General features: G+C 30.2%; 1 protein-coding gene across 4 annotated transcripts in view; it reads left to right on the forward strand.

Moving 5' to 3' along the window:
- Positions 1-19,565, forward strand: part of LOC137931972 (putative inorganic phosphate cotransporter) — a 38,567-nt gene that overhangs the window by 2,124 nt on the left and 16,878 nt on the right. Inside the window, exon 1 of one of the 4 annotated variants that reach the window (XM_068775490.1) lies at positions 13,621-13,854. The exons of the other annotated variants lie outside the window; for them this stretch is intronic. Within the exon in view, the coding sequence (XP_068631591.1) occupies positions 13,821-13,854 (34 nt within the window). The 5' untranslated portion in view covers positions 13,621-13,820. Of the gene's footprint in view, positions 1-13,620; positions 13,855-19,565 lie in introns of those variants that run through there. 4 annotated transcript variants of the gene reach the window in all.

Below are 19,565 nucleotides of genomic sequence, written 5' to 3' on the forward strand. Positions count from 1 at the left end.
TACGTATACCAATAATTTACTTAACGGTTAGCAACGTTCATTAATTATGAGCTGTTATAGCTCAGTGGTTCAGAACTGTAACTGACTATAAATTAGATCACGAGTTCTATTCCTAACAGACCGGTTAAAAGGTAAGTAAAAATTTAAGGTCACAGGACCCGTATTTTGTATCACAGTTTGCGACTTGGCATTAAAACCAATATTAAAAATTATTCAACGAACGCTGTGATTCAGTTTTTCTCATAACAAATTTAAATTATATAATGATTTATACATTTTAAATATTTTAAAGGCAAGCAAACATTATTATTTTTAGTTGATTTCTTATTATTGAGGCTAGTGGTCTGCCTCTATTACTTATTTCCCTCAGAATTTTCTGTTTTCGAATATTTTTATGAAGTCGTGCACGGTGGAGTTGCACGCTTTTGTAACTGTACTAGTCCAACGAACGGTGATCGTCCTCAATCCTTTTTAACTTTTATATCACCGACGCATGCGTGTGCACATGCATGTGGCCGAAGTACTTGAGAATTCTACGCAAGCAAACTATGCATAGTAATCATTACACTATCACAAAAATATTAAAAGAATGCGCGAATACCCATCTATAATTTACATAATATTACCTGCAACGGATAGCTGAGTATATGTATGTACTAATAAACGAGACCTATTATGCGCATGGAGGATTGAATCTAGTTTTAGATTGAAGACGAATTGCTGTCTATCGCTTCATTTAGTTATTAAACATGCTCTTAACTTGCTTTTGGAAAATACAATATACATTTTTACAGGATACCTGGTTTCTTTTCTGTATTATACAATATACATCATTTATAAAGGTTTTCTTAATAACTATATGTGATAATAAAAGCGAGAAAAACTACCTCGCCTTTTCATGAGATATCGGTTATACATTTCAATCGGATCCTTGATTGGAATTCGCAATGCAATTATATTATCTAAATCCACAGTTTAAAAAAATTCTTCTATATTCTTGTAGATTAATAAGATGCAGGATGCAGGTCGCTTTCAATCGGTCCTATTGGAAATCTCTCGGAAATGCATATGTTCGGCTATGGATGTCTTACGGCTGAAATGTTGACGATGACGAAATTTATGCGTAAAAAATCTAATTTATCACTCTTTCAATGTCTTAAGATCACCTATTCAAAAATAGTAGGTCGTGTTTTTTAAAATAATTTCCTTATAGTCTCTGTGTGGCATAAACTTTTTCTGAATCTGGACTTTCCGAAGTGTGTTTTCGGTCAATATATCCTTGTACAATGATTTAAGGGTTATGCAAAGCAATCATGACATACTTATTAAAATATATCTGACAATTTTTTTCTGTATAAATAATTTACAAAAAATTAACAATGTTCATAGTCGCTCAACGAGTAATGGGGCTGTGGTTGGCATTTCTCTTCGATATCGAATGAAGAGACTCGTAAACGAAGTGACGGGAGTGGGCAAGCTACGTAACGGCTGTGGCGTTATGGTTCAGTAGTGGAAAAAATAAGAAGTACATCGATAAAGTGTATAAAGAGTTAAGGGCATCAGAAGACGCCAGACTTAGACTGCTTCTGACCGGTCTCATTGAAAATCTAAGGCTCTATCTAAGACAAAATCTAAGGAGAGATGTTCAGCAGTGGATGTCTCATGGCTGAAATGATGGTGATAAGGTAAATTTCCGTCTGTATCTATCGTTTTAATTTATAATGAATGTAAAAAACCAATGGACATCATTAATTATTTATTGATGTTATTAACTGTTTCTAAAATCCATAGCGATACATTCTAATAAGATTTAAAGTAAATGTTAAATCTATTTAAAATTAATGAACCATTTGCATATTATTTTATATGTGGTTGTTAATATGTGAACGTACATTTACCTTTGTGTGTCTTGTAGCCAGGCAGTCTGGCGTGCTTTTACGCATTGAGACTGGTTGAGAGCCTGCAATTACCTACAAGCGAATCAATTATGAGAGTGGTTTTTGCTTTTTCACCTGGTTTGTCTTATCGATGGACATTTTTTAGTCGTAAATTCTTTATTAATTGGCAATACGACTTTTTTATGAAAATTTACTGTATAAATTAATATGTTATTAAATAATTACGTTTAAAAACGAACAGGTATCAAGATTCTACTAAAATTGAGGTGTATGTTTTATGAATATTTTTTTTTTACTTTTGACATTTGTTTTTGGCCATAGATAACATATTACAGCCTATAGTCATTTGAAAAATAAAATTATAATTTATGGCTTTCACTTTACAGTCTGTATTGAATATTGTAACCTTATAATGAATCCTGACTTTCGTGACTTATTCATTATTTCACTATCAATACCATTGGTGTGAAAGATTTCGTGCCTTAGTGGTAAACCTAGCTGGAGAAGAAAAATCAAAGACACCGGCTCATTCCTGTATACACGCAAAGAAGGTGGCGCGCTCTATTGGCGAGTGAAAGGTGCACATTATCGGTATGCGAGAACGACTCTACGCGACACTTACCTGTGCTAAATACTTTGACTTCAACACGTGCGTAGATTTAAAGAAGGCCTTATAGGTAACCAGGTCTTTTTAAAATCTTTTTAAAAGGACGTTTTTCCGATGTACATAATTTAAAAATCGTGCTTACTTAGTATAACTTTTTGCATGTAGAACACCCCTGTTTATTATTTGATTTTTTGGGTAAATATTGTTTTTGAGTTTAGCAATAATGGTTTTGTACGGTTAGATATTAAAAAGGACATATCAACCTAGAAGCCTTTCCAGTCAATCGTCCTATGGTTCGGCCTTCCAATTATTTCCGATTCTTCCGATCATGTGTGTTCACGAAGACATCAACAAGTAACCTAACTATCTTTGTCACATATTATATTTGTATTAATAGTATATTTAGATATTTCTACACACACACACATATTTATAAATATATATATATATATATATATATATATATATATATATATATAAACATATATATACATATATAAATTTATATATTATGATATATTTATATATAATTATAGTTTGCAGTAGCCGTTAGTATATTTACCATATATTTTTCAACTTGGTGATTTTGTCCCTTCTTTTTTTTTAATAAATTTCCAATTTTATTATATTTTTATTTCTGCAATGCTTAAACGGTTAACTGGTAGAGAATGGCTTCGGTATTAAGTTCGCCGCTACACATAAATTATACAGGAAGTGTTTAAATAAATAAATAAGTAAATATTTATTCATATTTATGATTAACAATTAACGTATGGTTTGATCGGTGCCAAAGAATTCATATTTTAAGCAAATCTATATATTTCACCGCATTACTGTAAAGACTTGAACAAAGGTTCTTTTGAAAACTCGCAAGTATATCTTTAGTAAAATTAACAATTTGGGAAATAGAAACCATTGATGGTGTAATAAGAGTTGCACATTCCTATACCAAATAAATAACAAATATAACAATATCAAACAAAGGACATACAGTTATGGATCGAAATAACCATGAAAAGAAAATCAAAAAGATCAATAATATAACGACGATCATTTTGCGGTCAAAAGATCCTTTACAAAAACTAATTAACTACGGAATTTCTTTTTCAAGTACAAATATCTTAACGGGAAAATGTTAACATCGCTATACAATGTTATATGTCTGTTATAGATTAACAAAGTCGTAGTGTGTTCATATCTTTTTCTTTTAGCGAAATAATATGTTCGAAATACTATATCAACATTATTGTCGTCTTTGTCTACTGCTGGACATAGGAATTACCCATAGATTTTCAATAGGGTTGGTTAGATCTAAGGCGGTCCACCTTTTGAATAGACATCCTACGCTGTGGCAGCTGGTCCGTGGTCTTTACTCCTGAACCTTAAAGCTCAAGTAGCCATAAGTTCTGTCCGTTATGAAAGCCTGCCCACGGCTACTTCGTTCCCAATTCGTGTGGGTTATGTCGAACCTTTTTATTCGTCAAAGTATCTCCGAACTCTTATCTCGAAGGGAAATCCCGAACATGGCCTTCCCCACCACCGGTCTAAACAAGTTTTTTATTCATTTCCTTCTAAAAAAACCTGTACAATTCATGTGGTAATCATTTTCTTCATCTTTCGTAACATATCTGCAACTTTTATTTTTTTAATTATTTCCTCAAGTTGAACAACCAATTGTCATTATTTCACTAAATACGAGAGATGCTTACCGCTGTATTTCCTTTTGTCTTGCGGATAAAATGTGATGAAATCCGAATGCAAATTGTTGAGTTACATATTGAATAAATATAAAAAGGAAGGTACATCTTGTTTGTATAAATTTGTAAATCCCCTAAGAATTTTTTTCCTTTAAAAAACTTGCATCTTTACACGTTTATACTCAGAGTTTGTTATTTTTTTTTTAATAAGCAGGACTATGTTGTTATACAGAAACTGTTATATATGAAGCAGCTCAACCAACTGTAAAAATAGTTACTATTTTAATTTAATAATTAAATATGGAAACAAGAGGTTAAGGAAACAAAAATAAAACAAACAATATTAATAATCTCTATTTATTCCTATTAATTTCATTCAGTGATCTCATGTTTTTATTTAAAATGGCAATATTCAAGGATTCATCAAATTCAAATCACGCTTTACGAATTACACGCTCGGCAAGCGGGTTGACGATCGCAGTGTAGTATTATGGTACGCAGGGGACGCTGCTGCCCATCCTCTGGAAACTTGTTTTGTTTAGCGGCAATCCCATAATTATGCACAAAGCGTAAATTATATATAAGACTTTTTTTCGGAAATCGAAGGCGCGACCTACGACGAACTTACATCTTAGTCTTCTAATGCTGGACTACCACTGCTCAATTTTAAGTATGGAATATCCTATTTCATAAACCATAATCAATAAAAATGATTCCGCAATTTAATAAAGATGTTCTAAAAATGTGTGTACAACACACATTTTAAAACGATTTGATTCGATTCCGCAATGCTAACACTTTTATCTTGTTCGACGATATTGTACAATTTCATATTTTAAAACTTTCAGTAAAGATATGGTTATTGTGTTTTAGTTTACTTTTCCAGAGTGTTTGTGTTTATAATAGCACAGTTGTTTGTTTAATATACAAACGCACTCAATCATAGAATGTTAATAAAATAATTTTAGCGCCAAAATGTTAATAAGATATTTAAAAATCGAATGCATATAATGAAATCACAATTAATATTTAAATAATATTTTTTATGCAGGCGATAGTATTTGAGGATATGTAGCTATATGAATATATAGTTTTGATGTTTATTAATTGTTATAGACTTCCTTCGTAATCACGAATGACGTAGGTTAGCCTGATATTAAAAATTGAAAGTGAAAATGATAAAAACACTTGATAGTATATAAAAAAATAATTATATGGTTACGAAAATGGTAACAAAACATTTTACGGCACATAAATTTGCAATTCGTTTCAAAACGTTGTATAGATTTTGACACCTTTTTGGGTACCTACAAGCCAAGGTATAATACTGGCAAAATGAAAAATAATTAATGCTGGTTTACCTACGAGTGGATAAAAAACCAATATTTTGACGTGTTTTATTATTTATATAAAATCAGAATTATTTTCTTTTAAAATACGGCAAAATTTGTTAATGCACATAATAAGTAGTGCAAAAATACATATTAGACCCTTACCATTTTGTAATTGTTACTATTTTTTAATTTTTACAACTAAGAATCATGAGAAATATTTATAGTCCTGTGCTTAGATAATTAATTTCGTTAAACATAAATATATAGCTAAAGAATCGTTTAATTATTTGTGTGACAGTATTGTGAATCGTCGAATCAATATTCGAATGTTTAAGTATATATTATACATAAATAAATTTTATGGTAAAGAAATCATATTTAACTACAATTTGTTATTACTATAAAGTACAATATTACACCAGTGAAGCGTGATTAGCGTTTAATAATAAATCCCAAAATAGACCGAATAATTCATTTAACTATCCACCGACGGTACCAGGGTCAGTGCTTTAACCTTGCGTTATCACCAGTTTCTGAAAGGAAATCGAAAGACAATTCAATATTCCAATAAGCATTGTTACGACACTAAACGTTTGCAAAATTCTGTAATCGCTACAATTCAATTATTTAATTCAGCAGAAAAAATGTAAAGTGGGACAAAGTTCTCGTATAGCCTCGACAGTTCTTAAAACGAACTCTTTAGCGGGGTGCAATAGTTTCGGAATGTCGAAGACGTGTTTAAATTATTATTGCACCATTATCTGGTCCAGAATAAGTTCCGTAACAGACAATTAGTCAAGTTCGGTTACGCTGTTATCCTTTTAAAAACATTTTAATTTCAATAATCTACTAATTAATAATTCAAAATTCGAACTATATTATTTCGTCTTACATTATAAGGTTTTTGTAATTTTTTATAATCGAAAACTATATATTCCTTAAACTTATTTAATTCTTAAAAAAATTCTAATACGTTTATATTTAGAGTAGCATTAATTTTTAAATTATGTTATGAAAAACTTGAATTCGTATTTAAAAAAGTATCAGTTTAAAATTATTTTCTTAATCTGTCAATGCATTGTCAACAATACCGAAATTTTATAGAAAACTAGGTAATAAAGTTCGGTACAAACGATCATAGGATATTTATTGAATTATTATTAAATAAAGACTAATAACTTTTTATTAAAAATATATTATAGTTCATTAGATATTAAGTGATGAAGTTTTAATTTGAGGTAAATAAAATGACAAAAATTATAAATTTTTAATACCGGTATTTTAGTTACCGGTTTGCTGACATAACAAAATAAACAATATAACACAGGTGCTTTTTAATACTTCGAGAAGAAATTTCAAACCTTTTCGTGTTTTTCCGACTCAACCAACCTTAATATTAGATGATATCGCAAAAATAAATTAAGTTAAATCAGTTAATTTTTGTGAATAATTCCTATCCTTTATAATATAATAAGTATGAATATTATGATATCTGATTATTTAAATTTCGATGTTTTTTCAGTCATCATCATCATTCCTAATTAGATTTTAGTAGAGTATCTTATATGTAGATAGAAAACGATTTTTTACTTTGGTGGCCATCATAAACTTTAGATTATGATTGCAGAAAGCGGGTTCTCAATATTTTCAAAATACATTCAGATTACCGATAAGTAAAAAAAATATCCAAAAATCATATTTTAATTCGCCAGAATTAAATTTTATACTTATTCCTTGATTATTTTTATCATAGATAAAATTGAGTAATAAATAGCAGAGTAAAAAATAGCATTATATTAATGCTTTTATATCACGAACTGAAATAATATACTGAGACGGAGCGAGAACTATTTTAATTAATTGGTATTCGAAAGGGCGAATGTAATAATAAAGGTAAGGTACATTAGACAGTAAATATTATAGACATAATTCCGTGACAAGTTTTTCAATTCCTTGTTGCAGTGAAGGCTATGAATCTATCTTGCGTTAAGTTATTAAATACCATTTTTAATTAAAATAATTTTTATGATATGTGTCCAAATTAATTTGCACCCAAATTATCAGCCAAAAGCTTTAAAGCATTCACAGCTATTTTTAATCACTATGTAAAAAGTCATTACTACCAAATAAGTTACTGTTATGTGTTGATGGAATGTGCCAAGAATCGAAGTAAGAGAAAATTACTGCCAACTGAAATTTTGGTACGTAATTTGTTGGCACCGCGTAATCTAATTTGTCGGAAACTAAGTCGAAATCTGCCAAATTAATTTTGCAAATTGTTATCTATTCTTCGTAATGATTTTTGATTTTTGCAATGGCGAATATTTATGATTATAATGGTGTTGATACGTTCAAACGCGGAAAAAACTCTAACTTCTGGCGGTACAAAGTCACAATGTGTAGTAATATGAATTTAGAAGCGCTTTTTCTTTCAATGTTAACATTACGTTATATGTAATTTTTGAAATCACTTATTTCTGCAAAAGATATTCACATTTTAAAGCTCTTACACCTGTGATTAAACACCTTGTTTTTAAATTTTATAAGGTACGGCGTTACAAACACGGCCATTACAAAAATTGTCTTTAATAAACTTTATTATACATGTTGCCAACTAATTATATAAATATTCCTGTAAAATGTTTCAAAACATGTTTTTATAAATGTCCAAAAACATGCCATGACTTGTTTGATGTTGGTCTTCTAAGAACACGTAACGGATATAAGCCTATACTTGAGATATTAAAGTTATTTAAAGTCGTTAGCAAATATGTGTGTTTGCACAGGCAACCCGCGTCATATTTTAAAGTGTTAATTATTACTGATATTTAATAATAATTAAACGTGACTGTATTTTTCTGTATGCACGAACCGAAACTTTAAAAAATTTGAAAAAATCAACATTTTTTGACAAGATTTAAGAAAACTTTCGTTTTTTACAATAACTTCTTTTCTTAATAAAATACTCGTCCACTATTAAGCGGTATTTGAACCCGCGTTTGTTTTTTACCAAAGAGTTTTTATATTTTTGTTTATTACGTTTGATAAATTCTAATACTTAACATTTTTATAGGTATCTCATTTATTGTTAAGGATCAATCAATAAAGTTATAAATGCAAAATTTGCTTTTAATTGAAGAAGAAGTAATTAAAATTTAAGATTAAAATGTATTTGTAATAAAATACGGTTCGAAAAACAAATCAAGCACCAATGCTAATACCAATATAATTTATAAATATGAACAATTTCTTTCTATTTCTTTGGTTATCTTATTTATTAGGAGATGAAACGATGTGGTTATAATAAGTTTTGTCTTTGAATTTACTAGCAAATTAGATTTCACGCCTTTTTACTCCACTCAAGCTTATGTTTTTAAATTTATTATAATCAGATGAAAATAAAAACATCTATTGGAAGACATTATCAACAGAGGACGCTATTTATTACACGATTTTAATCAGAGTTACGTAATCGTCTTCACATTAGCATCGATTTGCATTACTTTATTCTAATACGAGTTGTAACTTATAGATACTTAATATAGTTGGAAATTTAAATTAATAATAATTGGAGACAATAGAAATGAACGAATATAACAACATATTTACTTCTTAAAATGGTTAAAAAACTTTGCAGCAGAGTGTTTACTATGCTTGCATTTTACTAAATTTATGATAAGTAAAAGACATCGCAAAAAATTATCGGAAAAGAAATTTAAATACTATCCTATAAACTGCGCAAATATTTTTTCTGAAAGTCTGAATGGGTTTCTGTCAGAATCGTTTTTTCATTTGTAGTAGTAAGTAAATGTAAAATTGTTCAACAAATAATTTGATTTACATACACATATTTATTTTAAAAAACGAACCAAGACACGTACTAGCATTATGCTGGGAACTACTTTTATGTCACTGAATGCAGTTTGTTCTTCATTTACAGCTTTCTGGTTTGATAATGCAAAGTATCAAGAGCGCTTAGTACAAACGTTTTTACAATAACTGAGTTCTAGAAATCCCTTAAAAGCCTCATCTTAGACCGTAACTTTAGTTAGCCTCTATAGACGCTTTATGGAGTAACAGTTACTTCACTTGAGAAAGAGGGAACCTCGATTCTGGCTGTGATTTAAAATGGGTTTATTATTCCCATTTGGATGTACCCGAAAACACCGAATGGCGGCTTAAATGAAAATGTAACGTTCAAACGAAAACGCTCTTTATAACATTAGTACTGGCCATCGTAATCATTAATAATTTCATAACATATTATGGTTTGTTCTAATTATAAATTTGAACGCTGATTTTAAATTCGAATACACGTAGTAGGATAGTCGCACTCTTGTTGGTGCAATTATTACATTACAGTTATCACAACTGGCTTTTATATTGCTCGCCAAAGAAGACGAAAGAAAAACACAAAGGTGGTAGTGCACTGCCCCTCATAAAGCTCGTAAAGATACGGATCGAATAATATTTGCATTCAAGCAGACTGGTCTGTCATAAAATTATTTGAACGTAATAAATATTTTAAATATACGGAGTTCAATTTTAAATCATATAGAATATGATGACACAGATATCGTAACTATTGTGCGCCACTTTATAAAACATTTGACGATGATAATATAATAATAGGCAATTTGTTAGTTTAATTAGATTTTAATGCTATTATAGACGTAATAAAAGGTATTTAATTGCGGTACAGTACATTGGAAATCGGATTAAGTTAATATGAAATAAAATAGCTTTGGTGCCACGTCATTAAATTGTTATTAATATAATATATAGTTCTATGGTTTTGGAAAATTGTGTAAAATATTAACAATAGCGTTATGTGAGAAGAAGACAACATAAGGTTAATCGACAAACAGAATTATATGATTGTAATATCAAAAGTAAATGAAAGAAACTGGAGTGCAAATCTCGTCCGTTATTAATAAAGGAATAAAAAAGTTTATGTATGTTTGTAAACAAATCAGCAAAAAGTCAAACAAACTTTCGACGCACCGATTTTTACATTTTATGGATTTAGTGGAAATTGCCGTGGTCATTTATTAATTACAGATGTCGTTATAAATGGCGGCGTGCTTCTTGTGTTTATAAAATGTGGTAAATATTAATTGATGCGTACATTAGTATACAATAGAAAAATTGCGCCTCATTCTGTGAGATCCTTAATCATACTGGATGGTTAGCATATGTATAATATACGGAATTGTTTCTAGACCTTACAATTTTCTTGTTCTTAGAACTTAAATTATAAATATCCTTTGTGAAGATCCAAGTCGGTTCTGTTACTTGAAACAATGTTAAATATTTTAGCGTCAAATTTCAATATCATTTCACGGCGCTTGTCAGTGCAACTCAGAGATGGAGCCTTATAACCAAAAGCTTTTAAAGCTGTTTGCCAGTTTTAAAGTTTCAGAATTAACAATGTTAATTCTGAAACTATATTATTATACGAATTAGTGTTTTAATGAAACCTTACCATTTTAAGTTTCTAGTTGACAGCTACAGAAGTCTGCTATAACAAAATAGTTGTATCACTGGATTATTCCGGACTGTATTACCAAGGAGTAACCTTGTTGGTCTGGTCATTTACCACTATTAAAAAATCAGAATACCTAAAGTATTATATTTAATACAGTATTATCCTAATTTACATTTTAGAATTTTCATTTTTGTTATTTAATAAATAAACCTTACTTAACTTACAAAAGTATGTTTTCTATTTCATACATTGCAAGATTTTACTATAATGTGATTTTCATTGTCATCCTTTATCGTACACGATATATTTCGTGTGTTTATTTTATATGGTTTCAAATGTTTGAAAAATAGAGACAAGTGTTTTTTATAAGTGTAAATTACTCTAATATGTGTACGGAAAAAGAAAACTGCTGTTTTTACAAACTTTTCTCGCAAATTTTCCCTTTTTTCCATACGAGGTAAGTCTGTTTTGCTTTAATGAAAATATAAAAAAATAAAACGAATTCGATAGATCGTTCTTAAGTTCTGCTCATAGTAACATTTGGCGATTCCTTTTATTTTTTGGATATAAACAGAGAACATATCCATTTATTGAAATCAAGGCTTTAAAACTCAGGCATGTGACCTAGTAACACTAAATGAGTGGCACGGTAGACCATGAATACCAGAAATCGGCAGATGATGTATGACAATATTTTTTAATACGGTTTTTACGCGATGCCGTAGTATGCGGGCCTGCCATCGCTCCCCGTGGAAGTTTCCGCCGAGCGAGTTCTTTGAACTGGTCGCTAAGTTTCACTCGCCTCTTCTCCGCTAACTGCAACAGGTGTTGCGGCAAGCGGCTTGTTGCATGGCGCACTCAAATGGGTTAACCTGATCGACGCAAACATTTATTAGTTCGATTCATTGCTTCAGTACGTTTAGTATAAAATGTAACGCCTGTCTTACACAATTAAGGTAAAATTAAATAAGTCTTTAAAACCATGACTTGTCTATTTTGTTATTGTGCTATTGTTCTTATAAAAAGAAAATGGTAAAACGATACAACGTCCAATTCAAACAAGGGAGTGAATTAAAACACCGGTCTCTAAATGAAATAAAAATTCATTTAAGTGGCAACAAATGCATGTTAGAATTCAGTAGACGAAATAAAAAAGTTATTTTCGTAAGTGATCTTTGATTACTACCAAGACAATAAATCAATAAATAAGGAGATTACTCAAAAATGCTTTTAATTTTTATCATGATAAACTACCATAGGCCACCACGACACACACACACAGGAATGTAAGTATGAAGTGTGTCGACGCACTTAGTTTTAAATTAGTAAAAGCAAAATTTCGGATTCAATAAGATTTTTGTCTGTGCATTAATTTGAAATTAAATAATGTCCGCAAGTGAACGTTTTGAAAATCATCTTAATTTTTTTTAAATGGTACTTGTAAGTAATTTCTGAGATTACATTATCTATGCAACCTAAAGGAAAACCTAATACATATGAATACCATTGTACCATTGATATTCATTACGCATAGTAGTTACCATTAAGTATTCTTTTAATTATTGTGTTATGTATATTTTTATGTTTCCTAACTATATAAACTAGCTATACCACGCGCGCTTCGTGAATTTAGTGAACACTTCGGCTGTAATTTCGTTAAAACCATTATTAGCTGACATTTACTTAGAAATCATTTTTTCTACATTTCGAATCTTTAAACCTTATTATTTCAGAGATATCGTGATGAGTAAGTACATAGGTGTAAATATAATATGCTATATACTATATATATATATATGTATATGTATAACATACTTATTTTTAGTATAATATAGTAATAGATCGCAAAAAGAGTTTATAATAAAATTCCTTTGTCAATTTTTTTATTTAATATTAATTTTGTATTAAATGTAATTATTAACTAGTATTCTTATTTATTGATATCAGTATTCCTGATTCTTCTCTATCAATTTACACTGTGATAGAAAATATGACGAGCATCACTATTATAAATATATTTAAATATGTATAAATATGTACAATGAACGAATAAAATCTTTTTTTTGATAACGTTTACACAGTTGCGCTATAAATTTTACACCAACCATGAAGTGTGAATTTTGAAGAGCAGGAAAACTGTTTCTATGAATTTTGTCTAACTTGTAAATCTTCCATGTTGACCATTTTATTTATTAATTTGAGGTTAACTGTGATCAGCATATAAATGTTACATAATAAATGCGTACATATTCTACACAGGTTCGGGTATAAACAAATAGAAACATAACTAGAGGGCTTACATGCCTTCAATGTTTACTGTGATAACGGAACGGTATTTCTTAAGATGGCTTTCAATTGTTACAAAACCCGGTGAGACACAAGTGTGTCCGGGTGTCGAAGCTATGTTACAAAAGTGAACTGGTTGTTCTATTATGCGACGTTTTGTATAGACGGAAGTGTGGTGTTACATAATGTGATTTACTTGGTAATTATTTTTCAATTGATTAGATGGTTTTGACACTTATCCGGAGTGGATGCAATTTGGCGGGTGGCGAGTGTAGAGGTATATAGGGAGGGAGGAGTTGCGTGGACGCGTATTTGCAGGCTGTGTTTGTACCGCGCATGACCACTCTTTGAGGCTACAGCGCGGTCGCACCACGTTATCGCCTACATTAAGTGATTTTTACTCGGTATAATAAATTCTCATGGTTTCAAATCTTTCAGTTTTAATTTACTAAAGTAATATTAGTTCTGAACTCTAGTGTTTTTATGTATGGTGGTTATTAAATATTCAAAATGTTGGCCGGATGGAAATTATTTTTATCGAAGCGTAAGTTTATTTATACAAGCTTTTCATTACGTTTAATATAAAGAGTTTTTTTAATTTATTACACGTTAACAAAAAAAAAAGCGAGGCGACGAACTTACTTTAAGTATAAATTTTAGAAAGCCTTCGGGATAGTTAATTTTGAAAAATATTATAAGTATCCGTTCAGACTGATTCGGAGTCTCGTAGATTTTTAGGTAGTAAAAGCCAAGCATTAGAAATATTTAAGTTATTTAAATATATAGTTTCTAACTTTAAAATCTGGACTTTTACATTCAAAAGATGCGATCTCTACGGCATAGATTATAAAATCAATTTCTTTTTTAATAAGTATTTTAATAAGAAACTCTTAATAAGTACTGTATTAAATACGTGCATTTATCTTTTTTGAGCTTTTATCTTCACTCGTTGCATTTGACATTAAATAATCAAGACTTCAATTTAATCAGTTTTAAGAAATATATTTAATTACTTAAAAACTAAATACTGTTAGGGTTATCATTATGTTTTATTAAAATTAACTGTGAAATATTTAAAAGTTTAATTAAATGTAATTAAAAATTAAAGTGTATTTAAAAACGCAAGTACGCAAGATTAGTGGAATATTTAAGTTTTTATTGACATATTTTAAATTTGGAATGTTTGACTAAAAATAAACTTAACGTTTTTAGAAAATTTGAATTTCTGTCAAATATGATTTAAACAGTAATTACTTAAGTACTTTATGTCCCTGAGCCTTTAGATACCGACCCTCATCTGCCGTAGCGAAGTAGCAAATTTGCATGCATTTTAATTATTTTGTTAAATTTCGCATTTATACTAAATTCGTTACGAACTTAAATAATAAACTTTGTTTTTTTTTTACTTTCTTATCGAAGCTGCGGTATGCTCACAGATACAATTTACATGCGGCCATGAGGAAAATTATACATTTCAGAACTACTGTATTGTAATTAACACATCGATACAACATATGCAAATGACATTTGTTATTTTTTTAAAACCAACATTTCTACATTGCATTCCAATTCATTTTACGAAAATGACGTCGGATTTTTTACTCTCTTGTATAGTTTTTAATTAGACTCTCTTTAGAAAACAATTGTAATGTATCGGTTAATTCGAAATTTATTTTCAACCTTATGTGTGTTAAAATAAGTGTTATCTGATAATTATCTGTGAAGTCAGAGCAATTGTTGCATTCCAGTTTGACAGAAAATGTTTTTTTAATAGCCTGCACGTTTCTCCACTTTGCTGTTAGTCCACGTGAGCCTCGCTTTACGTTCAACTTATTATCTCTTAATGAGAAGATAGGACAGAAAGCCATTATTAATAGTTAATCATTTTAATTTTCATCTATAAATGGGCAATCTTGAAACAAGTTTTCATAAATTCATATTCATCAATTTAAAATGTGACAGCAACTGTATAGAGTGATAGGTGTATAAGCTTCAACGGGGTGATTATATCGTTTCATCGTTAATTTGCTGTAAATTAATATATTTTATATCCAAAAATTAATGGTTTCAGAAATAATAAATAATATTGTAAGAAAAAGCTTTTTGAAAATTCGAAATAATATACATAAAAGTTATTTATTTTTTTCTATACTAAGAGGCTTAGTGTTGCCAGAAGTTACTAGTCAGTCGCATTCCAATAAAAAAAATGATGTTACATATTTCAGAGAGATTGATTACTATACACGGGTGATTGGAATTAAGTAAAAAGGCTTAAAAACCATATACGTTCACCACTTTAAAACCAGCAACCATACATCCTGTATACAACTATATAAACAGTACTTTTTTATGAATAGTGAACGGTACCTATGACATTAAGTTATTTGCTCTTGAACGTATACATTGATCCATAACGTAACAGGTTCATTTTTAAAACTAAGAGAGATTTCTCACTTACATTTTAACAAATGTAAAAATAATAATTCTTGAAGAAATGACGTTTTAATTGTTAAATTTGTTTTTTTTAATGAGATAACTTACAAATTTCCTTCGAACTTAGGTAAGTCATAGCAATACTATTTATATTATAATAATGAAAACAATTTGACATTCATTTAATTTGAAATTTAAACTCTACTCTGTTTTAAAAATTGTTACAGAATATCTTCAATAGATTTCTTTACCTTCTTTAATGGTTTGAGTTTGTAAAATGTTCATTAATTAGAAATACTTTGGAGATATCCATTTGTGTAGCAATTCAGCAATAGTGGACAATGACCTGTAATAGTAGGTCGCGGGTTAGATTTCCGAGAAGACATATTCAGGACTGCCACTGCTCACAAACAAGTTTTCAGAAGATGAGCATTCTCTGCGTATCATAATACCACACTGCGATCGCCAACACATCGCCCACGCGTTGCAATTATGGTATATGCCCCATAGATATCTTTGGTGGATGTCTATATCTTACAGAAGGCGTATATAGGCTGAAGCGATGATTTGTGTCAGTTCAATAACCGATTTTATTTACAAAATTTGTAATTGAGGGATGTGAAGTTGAAATAGAGATGATAGATTAAGTGGACCAACTAATACCGCTCTTTAGACATAAAAAATATAACAAGGCATTAAAACAAAGTCATAGATAATATTAAAACATAATTCAAATGGAAGTGCAACAAAAAATATTTAAGCGATTAGCCTGAAGGCGCATTTGCAGCATATGTACATTTGGGCGCCCTCAAGGTTAACCACAATATTTATATCCTATACGTAGTTAACATTCGCATTGCAGTTTTCAGAGCGTGAACATTCACAAACCATTAAAATGTAGTATTTGAATAATTATATTTAATTACCTGCAGCAAGTGCAGCTAAAGTTAATTGCTTCTTTAGAATTTAAAAAAAAATGGAAGAAAGATAAGAGACTTCTGTTTATTATAACATTTTATTCAGTATTTATTGTAAAATAAATTACTATTTAGAATGATTTCTAGAAATGTAATAATTATAATTAGAATATAAACCAAAAACAGTTAGTCCATAAGACTGTTTATGGTTGTCGGAAGACGCTGGGATGCATGATATTGGTCCAGCAATGGACGTTCTATGGCTAAAATTACCATCATCAAATAAAAAAATCAGTTAAGCGAATTTTTAAATAAAAATGTAATTGTAATTAAAATGTCATCAGGCTGGTAATTGCTTTATCTTAATTTGCGTGTCATGAGATACGATCATGACATTCAAAAATCTTTATTTTGGCTAAAGATTAAACAGAATTTGAATTACTAGCAAGTTACTATTGATAAACGTAGTCGTGCATAACATCTGTAGTTACCAATATAAGGAGTCTGAAACAAAGAAAATTTTAATTTCAACGTGTTCAGACGTATCATTCTATTAATATCCCGTCACGAATATATGTATAATAATTAATATTGGTATTACGACGGTGTATATTGTATACTAAACCGATTATACCTTTATCTATAAATATGATTGATTTTAAATAAATTGTACAAATATGCGTAAATTATTTTAAAAAAGGTAACAGATTTGACAGAGTAAAAAGAGCAACGCGACTTTTTTAGTCTAACTATAAATTGACTTATAACAACAGTGTTGCCATACGAAGGTCTAGTTAATGTTACCAAAAAAATATCGTTCATGTTTGTGATAATGAGTTTTTTTTTCCATTAAAAACTTTTACGATGCTTTATTTCCTTGGGAATCGGAATCCTTAGTTAAACTCTATCATTTATCCCGCCTACTCGTAGTCATAAACGCGAAACTATACAGCCAGTTGATTTACAGCATTACGGTGAAAGGGAGCCAAGCCCGTCAGACTACTCTCCTGTAACGACTTGCAATTAGACGAGCGCTTGTTTGATTCCTGCTGTAGACCCCACGCAAGCGCTCAAGTGAGGTTGTATTAAATTGCTTGATTATTTAAAAATTCTCTCGCAAAAGAAAAATGATATCCCGTAGCGATTCGATATCAATTAATTCAACCCATCTACAAAATGCCGCTAACTTTAAATCATCGTTAATATGAATTTTTATAACACAGAATTCGTATTAAATATAAAAAAAACATTACTGTCATCCCATGCGACAGTTCATCATTAACATGACATGTCGTTAATAAATAATTTTATAACAATATCCCGCTTTTCTCAGAAAGATGTGTTGAATAATTATGGCCGATTCTCCCCGAACTACCGCGACATCGATAACGCCAGCCTGTCTGCCAGGCAAAACTGGTTAACCCGCCGTAGTACGAGTGACGACGGAACGCAAGACCGGTCGTCGGCTTCGATAGAAATCCGCACACCGTGTGCGACAAAAAGCTTCACTTCTAACGAGTTTCTCAATTCCAATGCCAATTTAGGCAACTCACTCTGTTCAGTACGAGCAGAGCAGAGCTAAGTAGTCTCTCCTTACCGATGTCAATTTTATCGATCCATTAAAGGAAAACATCGGGTCCGATTTGTGCCTGCAATTCGATGCCCACCAACGGGTATTTTAACGGGGACATGCAATACGCATTTTGATATTCCACAAACGCCTCAAAAGCGGAAAGAACAAACACGTTTTTGAATATCGATTCAAAAATTGTTTTCAATATGAACAAGACAAGAACATTGAAATTGATTTCTTTGTTCCATATTTGAAAATCGAACGGTTATTTTATTATTTCCTGTAGCACCTTTTGTATATTTTTATATAAATATATCCATACACTGTGCTACATGAAGTATTATGTAAACTATATGCATATTTGGCTGTATATATATATATATATATATATATATATATATATATATATATATATATGTGTGTGTACGTACAGTAGTTAAAGTACAGACAAATCCGCATTTCTCTATAACTACCTTCTCTTCTTGTCACGAAGTCCCTCCAAAAACATGACCACAAATAATATATACTAAAGAAATTAAATTAAATATTATATAATACATAATTTTAATAAAATAATACTTTATGGCTACCCATACTGTAACTAATATTCAATGTCAATGTTAAAGTAAACTGGGGTTTTATTTTCATAAGATAGTAATTAATTTCAAACGAAAAGTTAATTTTTGTTACCGCGTCTTTGTCGTCCATCGGTTGGACCGTTCAAAATATTTTATTTTTGACAAGTACATTGAACTGTATAGTTGGTTGATGATAATATATAACTTTACGTTTTTATATCTACTTACAGTTCGTTGTTTTTAAATATTTAATACGTGTGCCGTGTGATCTAGGCTACATTCCCGAGTATAGTAGAAAGAAAATTACTTATGAAAAAATTTATTTTCGGGAAGATATTCCTTATTTGCACTCGGACATCGTCTGCGGACGTTAAAGACCACTTGAAAGGTTTCGTACTCGCTGGTCTGGTCAAATATATAACGGGACTTTTTATCACAAATGCCCTGAGGTAAAAGTAACTAAGTGGACGTGGAAAGAGTCAAGTCGTTACAAAACGGACACAAACTTCTGTCTTTATCACTGACAAAAATATATATTTCTCTAAATCTGGATTAAGTTCGTTTAATAATCTCATATCTATATCTTCGCCTGTAGCAGTAACCATTCAACAGTCAGCAATTTAAATCAATATAACAGTTTACGTCACAATATAACAAATACAATAGTTGAATGTGGTGATATAACAAATGTACAATACACTCCTAGTTATATGGTTGGTTGGCCAGCTATACATCGTGAAGAAAAACTACCTAT

Source organism: Battus philenor, unplaced genomic scaffold (assembly GCF_028537555.1).
Source record: "Battus philenor isolate CCGP_79_NKW_IND1 unplaced genomic scaffold, ilBatPhil1.0.hap1 SCAF_9, whole genome shotgun sequence".
NCBI classification, from domain to species: Eukaryota; Metazoa; Arthropoda; class Insecta; order Lepidoptera; family Papilionidae; genus Battus; species Battus philenor.